The 17,648-nt window shown below is 40.9% G+C and overlaps 1 protein-coding gene across 1 annotated transcript in view; it reads left to right on the plus strand.

Moving 5' to 3' along the window:
* Positions 1 to 1,010: 1,010 nt before the first annotated feature.
* Positions 1,011 to 17,648, plus strand: part of LOC109483497 — a 34,940-nt gene continuing 18,302 nt past the window's right edge. Inside the window, exon 1 of the mRNA XM_019786526.1 lies at positions 1,011 to 1,630. Within this exon, the coding sequence (XP_019642085.1) occupies positions 1,522 to 1,630 (109 nt within the window). The 5' untranslated portion in view covers positions 1,011 to 1,521. The remainder of the gene's footprint in view (positions 1,631 to 17,648) is intronic.

Below are 17,648 nucleotides of genomic sequence, written 5' to 3' on the forward strand. Positions count from 1 at the left end.
TCGACGTAGTTCACTGTTTGGTGCTAATTTTCGTGTTTAAACATGTCTCTCATTGTCTTTTTGTTTCGGCGTGCGAAACGGATTACGTTGTTTGTGTGATTTTCACACCTTTTGAGCCGCCCCACTCGTGATTTCTTCCATAATTTAAAAGTTCATTAGATCAAGAAGGTTAAATACAAGATGATTTTTAACCTCCTTGATTAGATAGAATAGCCTCTACCAGGCTTCGGGAGGCGGATGGAAAGAGTGCGGGTGCGGCAAAATGTTCTCTCCCAGCAGACAAACTCCCCTGACATGTTATCTCTCTATTTGCCCGATTTCTTCTCTTTCCAGCCGCCTCCCGAAGCCTGGTAGAGGCTAAAAATGTAAAATAGAACAGAATCATTTTGTGAAAAGCGTTTGCACCCTTCTGGTGAAACGCCCTTGCGGTTTTAGTTGGTAGTGCAGCGTGATCTAGTTCTGCGGTCAGCCATACCGTTCCCCACCATTAGCAAATACATGTACTATAAAACGTCTATTTATAATACTACTATAGTTAACGTGACCACATTCAACAAACAAACCCACAAGGAAACCGCACCGAAAATATACAGGGCCTCCAAAATATACAAATCTGTCTGTCTTTCTGAAAGTTTCTGTCTATATCTGTTATCTACTGTTATGCATGCATTGTATAACAGAGGATGCCAACAAGTTAACGTTATACATGCATTGCATAATACATCATATATTTCGCAGTTTCCTATATACAAAATTGATACTGCCCAGCCTAGTAAAATATGTATACTAGTAAAATTGCACTGTATACTAGTAAAATTGCACTGTATTCCGTACAATTGCACTGTATTCCATAAAATTGCACTGTATACAACTAAAATTGCACTGTATACAACTAAAATTGTACTGTATTACGTAAACGTGCACTGTATACTCCGGCACCCCTGAAATAAATAAATAAAAAAACCCCAGCTTACGGCACACAAAATACTGCATTGTTCCCGCCCGCCCGTGGTCTCCAGCTGACAGTGCATGTGTGTGCTGCCAGGCCGCCCGCAGTTCGGGACAACACCGCCACGCTCCGGCCCAGTTCCTACCCCTTTCCTCTCTCTTTCAGGATGTTTATGTTCCTGTCTGTGTGCTAAACTTCCTTCCAGTGTGCTCCCGAAACCGCAGCTAAAGCTTAGCGAGCACGCAGAGGAGTTTTTAGACCCATTTTTCTAGCTCTACATCCTATCCTTTCTCTTGTTGTGTTTGAGGAGGACCGTTATACGATATCTGCGGTGGCGCTACACGAAGGTTTTGCTTGCACAGTGCAGTGATTTCGGATTGAGCGTAATTCTAGCGGGTTCCACAGTCTCTGAATGCTTGACCTCGGAGCCTAGAAGGGACAGCAGAGTGTCCACACAACCATCCTTCAGTCTCGGGTTGTCCTTTGTAAACATTTGCCTTCGAGGCCGCGGCCCGCTTGCGGATATTTTCTGAACCCAACCGGACCTAGTGAGTTGAACAGTCGGTGGAAAGATGGCGCTAGCCCCGCAGAAATCTGGACTCGAATCGGTCGCAAGAATCGTCTTGGCTTGCCTTCTCTTCTTTCTTCAAGGAGCCAGCGGCCAAGGAGTTGAAGCTGAAGGTATGTACCTTACAATTTTAAAGTCTTAAGATCATAATCCAAGTGTTTAAAAGAAGTACAGCTAGTGGTCGAGGGGGGGGGGGGGTTAAAATTATAAGGCTTGGGTATGTTATGATTTTGTGGTGGAGTCTTGTCGGTATAGAGGCCTTGAAGTGCGTTCTGTGTACAAGAAAATATAAGTACTTTAAGCCTAACTTTTACCCACAAGGGACTTTTAGGCCTAACTGATACAAGCTACACCGGTAGTTTACAGTGACTTTAGTCTCCTAGAAATCTACAGGCTTTGCTGACTTTGTTGGCGAAATCAACTCTCCAAGCAGAGGTTTGGGTTTTGGGTTATTTGGGCGTGTTTTTAGGCTTTTTAACGGGGTTTCTTTTTTGCACTGGATTGGGTGGAAATAAGATTCCTGTGCAAAAGAGAAACCCCGATAAAAAAGCCTTGAAACACGCCAAAAATAACCCCAAACCCAAACCTCTGCTTGGAGAGTAAAGAAATCTCGGTAGGTCACTCTACCACAGTAGCCTTCCCAAAGGTGCTTTTATACGCGATGATACAGGCTAAATATTGCAGTTTGTTTCCTTTAAATTGTGGCTGATTTTGAGGCTTTGTATCTAATGTCCTTAGTGGGAAGGTAGGGTAGGAATAATCAACCACCAAACACCCACTGTTTGCTCTACTCTCCAAGCAGAGGTTTGGGTTTTGGCTTATTTTTGCTCAGTTTTTGGCTTTGATTTACACTAACCAAACTATTGTTGGAGTAAAAAAAAGATACCAGTAAAAAAAAGAAAGCCCAATAAAAAAACTGCCAAAAATAGGGCAAAACCCAAAACTCTGCTTGGAGAGTACCACCAAACACCAATTTTTGGCTTATTTTAGGCTAACCTAACTAATGTTGGCCTGAAAAAATGATACCAGTGCTAGACTGATGTCATACCTGACCTGAAGATTCTATTTCTAAAAAAGAAACCCTGTTGAAAAAGCCTAAAAATGTACCAAAAATAAGCCCAAAACCCGAACCTCTGCTTGGAGAGAGTGCCACCAAACACACAGTGGACTGTTTGCCTTGCCATTGTGGCAGAGTTTTGATTTTTTGGCTTATTTTGGGCCAATTTTTGACTTATTTTGAGGTTATTTTATGCCAACCTAATTTGAAGAAAAATACCAGTGCAAAAAAGAAACCCTCAGAAAAGAAAGCCTAAAAATGCTCCAAAAATAAGCCAAAAACCCAAACCTCTGCTTGGAGAGATTGCCACCAAACCCCCACTGTTTGCGATGCCATTGTGGCTTGTGTTCACTGCACAAATTTGGGGGTGTCGCAGGGCTAATTTGCGCTCCATTGTCACAGCGTGCTACCAGTGTAGGGATGATCTCATTACTCCGCCCTTAGACCCCCCCCCCCCGCAAACTGGCAAGCTTACCCCCTGGGGGAGTTAAAAGGGGAAATGATGATAGAAAAAAAGGAGGGGGAAGATTCTAGCCTCCGTAGCAGGCTTATAGAACTGGAGGTTTGGTGGTCTTCGGCTGTTTTCTGATTAGCCCAGTTCTACGGGGGTAATTCAACCAGGCCGGCTATGTTGTCTATATGCAATCAGAAAATAACACATAAATTAGATAAATGCTCCTAAAGACCCAAAAGACCCCCAAACCCCCCAGTTTTTGGCATGTTATGGAGGCTAGGTGAATTAAGTAATTATTATTTGTCAATGCAACAGTTATTTGAAAGTGGCAGAATTTAATGAAAAATAGCTAACTTTTATGTTGTTTTGAAGATATCGACAACAATAACAATTACAACATAATTTGTTTTAATAACAAATTCACCACCGATTGCGAATAATAATTATCCCCTCTCTCCTTGCATACAATGGCAGAATTTTTGCCATTGTTTTTAAAGCCAGTTTTGTACAGTCCTGCCTTCAAGTACCAAAGTTATCTACTAGATTTGTAGATAGCTTTAAATGCTTACAGAGATAGATTTGCAGGCAAATCATAGTGTAATAGTAATACCAGTATAGCCAATTGCACCTGCATTCCTTCAAAGTTGGTTTGTTGCACCGTAGGGCAGTTACTCTGGCTGGCTACAGATACGGAAGCTGGTGTGTTACGCCAAAGGACAGTTATACCGGCTATACAAGTACAGAAGCTGGTGTGTTGTGCCGAAGGGTGGTTATACCGGCTACACAGATACAGAATCCGGTGTGTTACGTCAAAGGACAGTTATACTGGCTACAGAAGTTGGTGTGTTATGCCTAAGGGCAGTTATTCCAGCTTTACAGATACAGATACCCTGTGACTTGTCTGAATCTGACAGAGATACAGATACCCTGTGACTTGTCTGAATGTGACAGAGAAGTGCTACCTGATTTTCCCCCAGGTTTTCAGCAGATGTGCTTTCAGGGGATTGCAGCATTGATGGATGGATGGGCTACAGTCTGGGAATAGTCTGGCATCCAGACTGGTTAGGGTATCATCATCCTGTTAGCTACATTGTAGGATAGTCTGGCTCTCAGCCTGGTTAGGGCTTCAGCATTGGGTTAGCTACCAGGGTTAGCTACAGTGTGAGATAGTCTGGTTTTCAGACTGGTTAGGGCCTCATCTTTGGGTTAGCTAGAGTATGGGATAGTCTTCCTCCCAGCCTGGTTAGGGCTTCATCTTTGGGTTAGCTACAGTGTAGGATAGTCTGGCTCCCAGCCTGGTTAGGGCTTCATCACATGTTAGCTACAGTGTAGGATAGTCTGGCTCTCAGCCTGGTTAGGGTGGCATCATTGTTAAGCTACAGTGTAGGATAGTCCGGCATTCAGCCTGGTTAGGGCCTCATCTTTGGGTTAGTTACAGCTTGGTATAGTCTGGCTCTCAGCCTGGCTAGGGCTTCATCATTGTGTTAGCTACAGTGTAGGATAGTCTGGCTCTCAGCCTTGTTAGGGTTTTATCATTGGGTTAGCTACAGTAGGATAGCCTGGCATCAGCTTTGTTATGGCTTTATCATAGGCTTAGCTATAGTGTGGGATAGTCTAGTTCTCAGACTGGTTAGGGGTCCATCATTGGGTTAGCTACAAGGTAGGATAGTCTGGCTCTCAGCCTTGTTAGGGCTCCATAATTGGGTCAGCTACAGTATGAGATAGTCTGGCTCTCAGACTAGTTAGGGTTTGATCATTGGGCTAGCTACAGCACATAGCTACAGCACAGGGCTTCATCATTGGGTTGGCTACAGCATGGAATAGTCTGGCTTTCAGCCTGGTTAGGGTTTCATCTTTGAGTTAGCTCAAGGAGCCCCTTTAAGTATAACATTCTTGGTTAGCTACTACAGTTAGGGTAGTCCGGCTCTTAGCCTGGTTAGGTTTGTAGTGCTGTATTTACATATAGAGATTAAGAAGACCAGTCGGTCAACAAGTGAAAGTTTCATTCATTGACGTCATTGTCAGGTTTACTGGCATTGGTATTTACACGGTGAGTTGAATTTCCTATAAACAATGATACCTGACTCCCTTTTGGAGCAACACTTCATACAGAGTCTATTCTATAGCAGCATTTACATGCTCTATATATAATAGAATTACCTGTAAAAGTAAGACATGAATTTCACGCTTTTTTACGTACTGATAAGGTGTCCATAGTCAAAGCTTAGTGGTTATTTTATCAGTCTTCTAAAAATCCCAGTAGCCTGGTTGAAATTACAAACAGTAGATAAAATGTCCATGGATTTACGTGAATCTACATGGTTCACTCGCCAAGTTGAAGTTCATTGTTTATACAATGGACCTTTGAATTTCAATACATGTGAATTTCAAGTTTTTTCTCTGTCATTCTCTGTCATTCTTGGTCATCTTATTTCAGCTTCTACAGAAAGCCTGGTAGTTTCTGCCCTAAGCCCAGTCCTGATATCAGAGTCCTTTCCCTAGAATTACCTATAACACATTTGTGTTAGTTCTTTTAAAAAGTTGCTGGTCATCTTATTCCATCCTCTTGGCTTGGAAAAGCCTGGTAGTCTCAGCCCTAAGCCCAGGCCTGATATCAGAGTCCTTTCCTAGCATTCCTGTAATTAACGTTACATGTACTGTGACTGAGAAGAACAGTTAAATTCTGTTGGTCATTGCTAGCTTGGAAAAGCCCGGTAGTCTCTGCCCTAAGCCCAGTCCTGATATCAGAGTCCTTTCCCTGATAAGGGGAAGTTAAGGACTAGATAAGGTGTCAGTCTTCAATCTCCTGCCATTTTGTCCTGAGCACTCTGACAGCGGCTGGCTTACAGCTGTCTGTACCCAGCACAGGGAATTCATGCACAATTGGCACCGGCATCTCAGTAATGTTGTTTTGAAAAGCCTTGATAACAACTTGGCCCCAAGGCACAGGAGCCACTACTCTCCAAGCAGAGGTTGTGGGGGAATGGTTGTTAGCTTTTTATATCATATGGCTGTTTTTTTTTGTCGCTACCCCCACCGCTACCTTCTCTGGCTATAATAGACACTGTCTTGCCACCGAAAGGGATCTGCTTGGAGATTTGTCTCTCAAAATGTGGGAAATTGCATTTTTAAAGGCTTGAAAAATCTGTCACCTTCCTCAGGGCAATTCTAGCCTCGGGGCATCTATAGCAGCAATACCTGTGCTGCAGTGCAATGTGAACCAGTCAGAATTGCCCTGAGGAAGGTGACAGGCGGTCACCGAAATGTCGGCTGTGAATAAAACACGTCATTGTGTGACAAGAGTCTCTTCACTCAGTCACTAACTTACCAACCAAATGAAACTATTCATGTATTTAACTTCTGGAGTCTGACAGAGAATATTACAGGACAAAAGAGGCAAAACGTAAGAATGTGTATGAAACAGGCCAGAGAAAGTTTGTCAAACACGTCGGTTTGTTTAACCCAATTGTTTGAAACATGCCCCAGTGTACAAAAGTCAAGTGTCACCTGTACACATATACAGTACTAACTACTGTGTACTCAGTTGATAACAGTGCTCTGTTTAAACATACAGATTTCATACATACATGTACATACATTTACCATGCTAACTTGTAGTCATACAAAAGATAATACTAGTAGTACCAAGCTTATACTTAATTTAAAACATTCAAATTGTTGGATGGATAGGAAATGGTACTCTCCAAGCAGAGGTTTTGTGTGTGTGTGTGGGGGGGGTAGCAACAAAAATTAAGATATTAAAATGAAATCAGAGTAAGAGTATTGAAACAACTTTTATAGTGTTACATACAATTTTCCTTGCCAATTTGTATGAAGAAGCGAAACATCCAGTAGTTAGAGAACCTATGTTTTAGGTTAGTATTGTCAAAGTATATTACTACTACCTCTATATTTGTATGCTAGTGCTTAAGCCTGACAGGGTACATATGAAAGTACATCTGTAGGTATGGTTTGATTTGTCGTAAAGGTGGGACATTACGTCTTCCATGGTTTACAATAGAGAAGTCAAACCCTTCAGACATAGTTTTAGACATAGCAATAGTTTTAGACAATTAGATTTCATTATGTACATTTTGAAGTTATTTTATACTCTGTTTCATAGTTCTTTTATGTTTGTAACTTGCAATTAGCCTTCGGGCATGGATTTGCAATAAACTTCTTCAGTTATTCATTGCGAACAGTGTACAAGCTTTAATAAATCATTCATGTTGAGTTAGGATGTGTGTGTGAATTATGTACAGTCTAGCCCCAGGCCGTGTAAAAACATATTGCATTTCAGCAAACTTGAGCCTTCGTATTAATCTTCCATTCTTTGTAAGTGGAGTCATAAATCACTTTAGAGTAGTCGGATATTACTTTCTCATAACCCCACACTCACAGAAGGAACGTAGGCCTTAGGTAATAACCTCAGCTATATTGAACAATATTTCAAAGCAGCTAATTGTGGCCACACAGTGTTAGAAATACATTGTACCTGTCTGCATTTTGAAGAGGCATTTTCAATATTGCAGAAGAAAAATTAAGCAACCTGTAATTTTGCAGACTGAAAAAAAATCTAAGAGCTTTTGTGTTTACTATTGACATTTTAGTTGTTTTTTTTACTTTGGCGATCTCTAGTGATCCAAGTTATACAATATAGTTTAACAAAGTAAAGCCTGCATAAGGACACTTATATTTTCAATGAGAATGTTGGAAAATAGATTATGTAACGTTTCATCACTCAGGTGTCAAATCATGGAGATAGAAAAGGTCGACAAGCTCGAAAATTCATGTCCCTTGCAGGGGTTTAGCAGTTTTTTCTAGGGTCAGTCGGGAAACAGGAAACACAACATTTTTTCCCTAGGCCTTATCTGTGTACCTCGTAGCACCTTTAGCACATTTAGGTCCTGATGTTTGTGCTGTGAAATTGGCCCCTCTGCCCCTGACATCGATCCCGGCGCTCCCTGCCCTCCCGGTCAAGTTTTATCAGGAACAGGAATATCAACTGTCCTTGCACTAACACTGGATTTCACCCAGAACTTATATTGTGGATAATCTGGCACCTGTAGTCAATAGTACCATAGTCAAGATTCTCAAATACAGAAAACAGATCTGATGCAAACCTATGACAGTTTCATTGCTGTAAAATTAGACGAGTCATCAAATGGTTCAAAACTCAGGAATATTAATTATACACACACATACTGGATTTTACTCAGAACTCACTATGCATTATCTGGCACCTGTAGTCAAAAGTAGTTTGAGTGCCATCCTATTATTTGTATACCAGGATCCCATACTTTATAGGAGCAAGTATGGGACCCGTGTATGGTACTCAGCAAATCTTAAATACACTGTAGTTTCATTTTGACTACAATTTTACAATTTACAGGACATAATATTCACTATGGATTATTTGGCACCTGCAGTCAATAGTATAGCAGGGATCTCCCCAGAAATTTAGGACAGAATGGAGGAGGGTGCGAAATATCGGTAAATTTGACCAAAGAACCCTGAAAAAGGGTGTAAAAACACTAGTTTTGAAAATTAACAGGGTGGAGCTGAGATAAGGACTGGGTGGAGGAGCTCCACTGCTCCATTGTTCAGGGAGGTCCCTGTATAGGATCCCCAAGTACAGACACATAGTATTCAGTTTCCAAATTTCTTCTATTTACCAACTGCCCTTTGTATTCTGGTAGAGACTAGGTATCGTTTACTGTTCTGGGATCCTGCTAACAAGAGCCATGGGTGATGAGTCAGTTCTGTGTTTGGATAGGGGGAAATCTGAGAAGTGAACATCAGAAGATGTTCTCAGTTTCTGTGCAACAGTCTTCTCACATTCCAGCCAGACACATGTCTGGGTCACATCACTGGTGGTGGTGGACCAAAAATACAGAAATTTGATCATTCTTAAACCATATAAATTGCTGATAAATTGAGATTAAACGTTACCGCATTTTGTATACGTCTATCCTGTAAAGTTTTGCTTTTGTAATATGATATTTAGCCAAATTCAAGTACAATGTAAGTCAATAGCCAAATTACACTGTGCAACTGACTTCAAACCTGTCTATACTATAGTGACTTGAACAAAAGTTGTAGTAGACAACAGACTACTACAGACTGGACTCTGAATGCTAATGTGTCTACGGACAAAAGTATCAAAGGGGCCACCAAAAAGTGGTCAAATTGGCCAGGTGGTCCTTATGTAGAGGTGGTCACTTGTACAGGTCTAACTGTATATCAATGGCCAGATGGTCCTTATGTAGAGGTGGTCACTAGTTCAGGTTTGACTGTATATCAATGGCCAGGAAGCCCTTATGTAGAGGTGGGCACTTGTATGTAGGTTTGACTCTATATCATTGGCCAGGTGGTCCTTATGTAGAGGTGGTCACTTGTACAGGTTTGACTGTATATCAATGGCCAGGAGGTCCTTATGTAGAGGTGGTCACTAGTATGTATTTGACTGTGGACCTTCAATTTCAAACTCTATTTACTAGTTTCAGGGGACTAATTAGCTAAATATGTGTAAGAAAGCCGATAGTTAAGAGTTCAATCTTTTAACCAAGCTAGAATGACGGACCAATGAATTGGAAAAGATAAGAAAAATCCAGTCTAAATAGAACATATTTATTTTGGTTCATTTTTCATCTTGGGTGCAAAAGACTTGAGCTACGCGAAGCCGAATTGTGATATCATTGTTTACTCTTCCACCAGTGTTATTTCTAAAGGGATTCCACAAAGATGCTGTCCTTTGAATTGCCTGGTTGCCAAAACACTTTCTGAATAGCGTTCGGTTAGGAGTCAACATAGTTTCTAGGCCACACAGTTGCAGCATGTCGGCAGAACGTACTGCGCCTGCGCAAAACCCACATTTTTCACCGTTTTCGTTGGATTTTTGGTCAACGTTGCATCAGAATTTAACGTGTTGCAGATTATATTTTTTCCAACATAACATTTGGAAACTACAGATGGAGTGCTAACCTTATATACTCGAGTACGACCTTATATGAGACATTCTACCAAAGTGCTATGCACAATACATTATGGGTTTCGCGCAGGTGCAGTACGTTCTGCCGATGTGCTCACAGTTGCCAGTCTTGTGTCATGTGGGTATAATGATGAAAAGGCGCGAGAACAGTAGTGATTTTTGTGTCCGTGTTAGACAGTCTTTGTACGAAATGTACTCAATGTACACAACCAAGAATTGAGGTGTTAACAAAAACTTTTCCGAGAAATATCGTAGAGAGTGGAACTTGTTGCCACCAAGTACAGTTGGGGCATCACTAGATAGCTTTAAACAATGCCTGCAGTTAGATGTACAAAGGTTAGGTGTAACTGTAACAGGTTGTTTGGTATAACATAGCCAGCTGCTGCCGTGTCAGATGCCTGCAAAGCTGGTGTGTTACGCCAAAGGGTGGTTATACCGGCTATACAGATACAGAAGCTGGTGTGTTACTCCAAAGGGCAGTTATACCAGCTATACAGATGTAGAAGCTGGTGTGATACACTGAAGGGCGGTTATACTGGCTATACAGATACACATCATACAGAAGCTGGTGTGTTACACAGAAGGGCAATTATACCTGCTATACAGATACAGAAGCTGGTGTGTCACACTGAATTACAGTTATGCCAGGTATACATTGTATAGATACAGACTTTCCTCAGACCTGGTATTTGGTCTCTCCAAGTCCAGAGTGTGGTTTACTCTCCCCAGGTAGTCTGAAATGTGACCCCGGGTGCCCTCATGGCCTGACCTAAGGGCTTAGGCCAGACACACAGGACAGGGAATGTGGTCTAAACTTAGGCTCAAGGTTTCAACCAACCAAAAAGCTAACTCTGGGATGTACATCCGTGAATAGTTTCATCAGGTTGGTAAGACACTGAGTGAAGAGACTCTTTTTACACAACCAAGTCTTTCATTCAGCTGACGTTGTACATTTGGGAATGCATCTATAGCAGCGACACCTTTGCTGCAGTGCGATGTGAACCAGTCAGAATTGCCCTGAGGAAGGTGACAGTCACTGAAACGTTGGCTGAATACTCGGTTGTGTAAAAACAGTCTCTTCACTCAGGGATGTACAATGACTAATTGTAGAGCTTTGTTTCTGGTACAATATACTAGCTGCCGCCTCTGCAAAACTTCGGTGAAAAGCTCTCTTGTTTAATGTGTTTGATGTGTTTGCTGTCCACACAGATAGTCGTTGGTTACCTCCGGTTTTAAAAGTGAACAAATGTCTTGTGTGTCTTGTCAGGTCATTTCAATTGAATTCGTTGGTTCTCAGATTTAAAATGTTGAACTGAAAACATGTAACATGAAAACAGAGAAAGAAAATATATGTAACATCTACAAACATAATTCTGCCAGGTGATATATATTATATTATATCCACCACCCTGAAAAAAGCATCTAAAGAGGTCTCCAATTCAATTTCCCCCAGTATAATGCACTCTTGTATATCTTAACTGTGCATAGAAATCTCTTGAATGCACTGTATGTACATTTAAGGTACAAGTAACCTGGAGGATAAAATTGTCAATGGAACTTACCTTGGTACATGCACACAGTTTCGGAGATTGAATATAGTCAGATGGAAGTTTTATTCAATGTCAGGTTTTATTTTCAGACCACTAGTTTCATCAGAACCAAAGAAATACATTCATGTGGCCATCGGTGATGTTTGGCAGCACAGAATGTGCATGCTCCAGTTGCAGTGTAGGCAGAAAGTGTGGGTTTAAGAGCTCAGAGGAGGTTTTTCCTGCGCTCCATTGAGATTTCATGCAGGTACAGAAATAGCCTGTTTGTTAGGAAAGTAGGCTAATTTAGGAACAACAATTCTAAAAGAAATACGGGTCCTGAAACAGTAGAAAGTTTGTTTATTGCAAATTCTTGCCCGAGGGCTAATTGCAGGAACAGAAGAAACATGGTATAAAAACAGACAATTAGTACATATAGAACTACTGATAACTACTAAGAAACTACTGGTAAAAACTACTGGGTTTGACTTCTTTTTTGAAGACAGAGGAAGACAAAGGATCCCACTTTTTCTATAATTTGTGGGTTTTCAGATGTTAACAATAGACATTCCTAGATCTGCATCTGGATCCAAACATCACTAGAAATGTCAATCACTGTTTGTAGCAAAGTACATGTAGGCCTATGTTCTAATTTGCCAATAATTAAGTCTCTCCCTCCATACAACAGTATCTCGCTTTCTTCCATTCTTTCATCATTTTATCCTTCCTTCCTTCATTCCATACACTCGTTTATTGTATACACACAGTTGTTTCCCCAATACAGACCCCCTCTACATAATTAGAGCATTACTGCTAATTGAGACTTAATTGCTGATTTGTAAACTGGTTTCTGCTGAGTACTGCAGTTATGTCTGTAACTAAATCAGTCTTTTTACAACAATGATTGCCCACATAAACACACGTTATCTGCCAAGTCTCATAATGCAACTTGGTATATTAGCAATCAAGATGTCTTGAATACCTAAGTACGCACACAGTATTACCTTTGAGATAACTGATGTTGTATTTGTAGATATCTTTACAATTACTTTTTTCTTCTAGATGTTGGTGGCCTTATGCCACTTCATGACAGGCTTCCAAAGTGGCTGGAAAGGGTAGAAATTGGTCAAATAGACAGATAATATTTTAGCTTTTTAATGTGGCGGCCTTGTGGTATCTAATACATTGTAGTTATGATAGCCAACATTACAATTGACACAACAAAGTTTAAGAGTACAGAGACTTTGTATAGTCAACTACAGTAGTACAAAATAGAAATACAAAATACAAAATAAATCTTTAAGTTCTACTAAACTAGACACTAAAGATTAATAGAAATGAATTAATACATAGGCACTACAGTCATACATAAACAGATGCACACACACACACACACAGTTGTGCCTTCCATGCACCCTCCCTGTCTACCAGACCATCCCTGCTAATTGAACTTAATTGGTGGTTGGTAAACTGACTCCTGTTGAGTTAGGGTCTTCCCAGAACAATTTGCAGGTCTGTCTAATTGCCCAGTAATCGAATCTGTCCCACAGCACACAGCAGTCATCCAGTGGATAATCATTATTGACTGGGTGATTATTCGGGTCATTAACCCCCAGCAGGTCATTAATGGGGGGAAAGCTGCCCAAGGTCTCATGGGATAGAAAGTCATAAGTGATGGATGGCTTCTACTTGACTTTTAGCTTTTGGCCTGTTCTTCTATTGTTACAAAAGAAAACTGAAAAGGGAATTTTTTGATAATGGATAATGATTATTGACTGGGTGATTATTCGGGCCATTAACCCCCAGCAGGTCATTAATGGGGAGAAAGCTGCCCAAGGCCTCATGGGATTGAAAGTCATAATTGATGGATTGCATCTACTTGACTTGAGCTTTTGGCGGCTTCTTCCTACCAAAAAAAAATTTTTTTTAAGAATTTAAAAATTGACCCTTTGAACTGTCCTGAATGCGATTCGGATGAAATCAGCTTGTTATAAAAATATTTTTAAGTGCACTTGTTGCAGCACTTCAGATGAAATCTAAAATAAGACAATCCCTATTTTTTTTCTGGACTATTAATCTGAAACACCGCATTAATTTTCAAAGGCCTAACGAAGGCTTTCGCACCACATTGGAATGGCACAGAACGTTGTGGGCGCGACATTTTTCTCACTTATACTGGAAATAGCAAACTGTCCTGCGAACACATTGCCAGCATTTTCTGGCAAATTCTGCTAGACACAAAAATCCTTGCAGAATTTTAAGCAAAACACAAAAAGTTAAATTTTATGACATTTTTCTGCTCATGAGTTAGTCTAAGCAAGAGTTATTCAACTTTTATCAAGCAACACCAATCAAAATTGCTGGTTCTTAGATCTTAGACAAAAATATTATCAGAAAGTCTGAAGGGGAAGTCTGTACCTTAATAACTTTTCACTTTCTAGGTTTGGAGATGCACATTTTCTTATGATTTCACCTTGACAGCTTGATTCATATTTACTTAAGAATGTGTATGAAACAAGGAAACCTTCAAAACCATGTGTTTTGTGACCGATGACCATGATTCCCTTCTTCCTGCCATCTTCAGTCTGTCATGCCCAAGTCTGGTCCTTACAAACTACCAGTACCCAGACTACAGAGAACCCTTAGATAAGACTAAGAACCCCCCTGGATACTTCTGAGGACCCCCTGAAGACATGTCTGATCCAATTCACATCTTGAAGGAGCCATGGAGATGTCATAGCAGGAGGCACATGTAGTCTCTAACCTGGAACGAAACATACAAATTTGGTCCCAAAAGGAGAGTAGATAGAGCACCTCATGCAAGAATCTGCCTGCCCTACTAGTACTAGTAAGTAATAGAAATATAACTTGCAATAGGCCTATCTAAATGTTTGTACAGAAATAACTCATTGAGAGATTTGTTACTTCACATGAGGACACAAGCAAGGACTTGTACTGAAACTTAATATTGTATTGTGAAAGGTTACATTTAAGTGACACAACCTGAGTAAATGAATGACTTTATTTCAGGTTATCCCCATAGTACAAACGTAAAACCACATAAGTACTAAACATACAACAATTTATACACATTTTTAAAATACGTATTTTGTAAAATTGCCCTGATCAATATTTCAGAAACACCTCAGCTGCCTTCGTCAGTGCCTGAAGGTCTAGATATTTCCTTCACAGAGTATCTATCTGTATAGCCGGTATAACCGCCCTTCGGCGTAACACACCAGGTTCGCAGGCACGCGGCGCGGCGGCAGCTAGCTATATCAAAACGAATGGCTTGTTACACTCAATCTTTGGACATTTGATTGCAGGAGTTGTTTAAAGTTTTCTAGTGATGATGCCCCAACTGTGCTTGGTGGCAATGAGTTCCAGTCTACGTTAGTTCTGAGGAAATACGAGTTTTTGAATACCTCAATTCTTGGTTGATAACTCTGATATTTGAAGGCACTGTTTCTTGTTGTTTTCTGGGCTGGTATCAGATACTTAGTGGTTGGTAAGAGGGTGACTTACCGGCACCATTCCCTTATGCATTTCATCTGATCTTTAGAAGAAGGCCTTTAATAACATACAGTCACACCTAGATATCATATCGTGCAGCCTTTAATATGACCACATGTGAACCTCAGTAGTTGGTCCCGTATTGAGTCCATTACCTGTCCTAATGAAGACATACTGTGCCATTATTTATCTAGTAGACAACTGACAGTACAAGGACCATAGTCTATGATATATACACAGTATATAGGGTTTCAGTAATGGAAAACATCCTCAAAGCAAGTCAAAACTTGCAGCGGAGACACTTCAGACTTCCAGCCTCTTCCTACGCATTCCTCACCCCTGTGGTATTGCAGTAAAAATGCTCAGTCAGGAAACAGGAACGCGGCAGAGATGTTGTGAGTGCCCCCCTCCCGCCACATTCCGTGCCGGACTTCAGGCCCTATTTGCTCTGTCTTGACCCCTGCGACCTTCAGAATCAATCCTGTCACTGTCTCGCCCCACATGTGGCTGCCAGGGGGTCGGAGGTCGAGATGAGGGGTCACTTTGGGCAGCGGCCAGATCATTCCAGGTCGTAAAAGTCACAGTGGCAGAACCGCCACATGCAAGGGCTCTGTCGTCATGGAAACAGAACCTTGAGAAGTGTTCCGTTGTCAGGGGAACAGAACCTTGAGAAGGGTTCCGTTGTCATGGAAACAGAACCTTGAGAAGGGTTCCGTTGTCATGGGAACAGAACCTTCAGAAGAGTTCTGTTGTCATTGATACAGAATTTTAGAATACATGGTTCTATTGTCATGGAAACAGAACTTTAGAAGAGTTCTTTTGACATGTGATACTCTAATGCTGTACTCCTGTAACAAGACTTAGTGGAAGTGTAATAAGGTTTTTGCCTGTCACTACATTCAAAGTTTTGACTTAAGAAAAATTATAACTCTTTACTTTTGTCCAAAATGTCCTTGGAGAGTCACCCAAAGAATAAGTAGGATCTGTATCTGTATCTGTATAGCCGGTATAACCGCCTTTCGGTGTAGGATGTACAAAAATTTAGCACTGAAGCTCAATTCAATGAAAAATTAGCTCTGAAAAAGTGTGAAACAGCATTTAGAGATTTGGGATTTCAAAAATTTTCTTGTGGGAGGAACAAAAATTTAGCACTGAAGACAGCCCTAAAATATTTCACGAACCAACACACCTGTCCCACACCTGTCTGTTTTCTGTCAGTTCTGGCCCATTTAGCCGTCCAAGACTGTCAAGTACCCCTCAAACTGTCCCAAACTGTCCATATATACGAGCCTTCTGGTGTACCAGGTGGTACAACACCTGCTAGGGAATTAGAAAAGATTTAGCCCTGGGCAAAAACTTTAGCCTCCGTAGCAGGCTTATAGAACTGGGGGTTTGGTGGTCTTCGCTGTTTTCTGACAAAAAAACGGGGTAATTCAATCAGGATGTTGTCTATATGCAATCAGAACATAGCACATAAAAGCTCCCAAAGACCCTGAAGACCCCCCAAAACCGCCAGGTTTTGGCATGCTATGGAGGCTACAAAAACCTGATTGAGAACTAAAAGCCAATTAATTGCACAACTGTCAAGTATCCCACTCAAACTGTCCCAAACTGTCCATATATACGAGCCTTCTGGTGTACCAGGTGCTAGAACACCTGCTAGGGAATTGGAACCGATTTAGACCCAGGCAAAAACCTGATACAGTAGAACTAGAAGCCAATTAATTGCACAACGGTTGTTGTATAAAAACTGCGGACACTTGTGTAACTGAGTCTGAAGTGTCTGTACCTTGCTTGGAACACAAAGTTTCAGAGAGTAGATATCTTGAATCTAAGTTACATGCTCTCTAGTAACATTTTATCCTCTTGCTAAGAGTTGATGTGTAGATTGGGAAGTCAGAATGACGTTGACAACTGGTAATATTACAGTTCTCTTCAAAGAATCTGTATTGACAAAATTTTCACAAACTTGAATGATAATGCTTTGCACAAAATTTTCTGATGCTTGAAATGTAGGGCACCAGAAATAGTACTGGTTCAAGATCTCTTCATTCACTTTTTTTTTTACAATAATAGCAAGCACAGTTTATCTAACGTTTACATTGATATCTTCCAACAGTCACTCTTCCATTTTAGCAGGAAAATAATCACACATCGACTCCGATAACAAAACAGATCACTCCCATAACAGTCCAGTGCACCTGAACCAACCTTGGCCCAATCTCGATTTGACATAATTTGTTGTGTCTGTCAGCTAAATATTAACCTCTGTCTATCAGTATGTCAGGATGAAGTGATCTTGAGCCCCACAAAAATGATTTGGTGAGAACCCTGATATGTCTGACAACCAATGAAAGACATTGCTCTAGCCTTGCATGGTAGATGGTCCACCCACACACAGATTACACAGCAGCTTGTTTCCCATCCAGTCCTGTCAGCAGGGGCAATTTGGCTCAAACTACTCCTATAACATAGAGTAGATATCTTAAATCTAAGTTACATGCTCTTTAGTAACATCTTGTCCTCTTGCTTAGAGCGCTCTTTTACAGAAAGTTTCATCCAATGGTATGAGGGACTACGTCTAACA

This window comes from Branchiostoma belcheri, unplaced genomic scaffold, assembly GCF_001625305.1.
Source record: "Branchiostoma belcheri isolate BF01 breed outbred unplaced genomic scaffold, Haploidv18h27 scaffold65, whole genome shotgun sequence".
Lineage (NCBI taxonomy): Eukaryota > Metazoa > Chordata > Leptocardii > Amphioxiformes > Branchiostomatidae > Branchiostoma > Branchiostoma belcheri.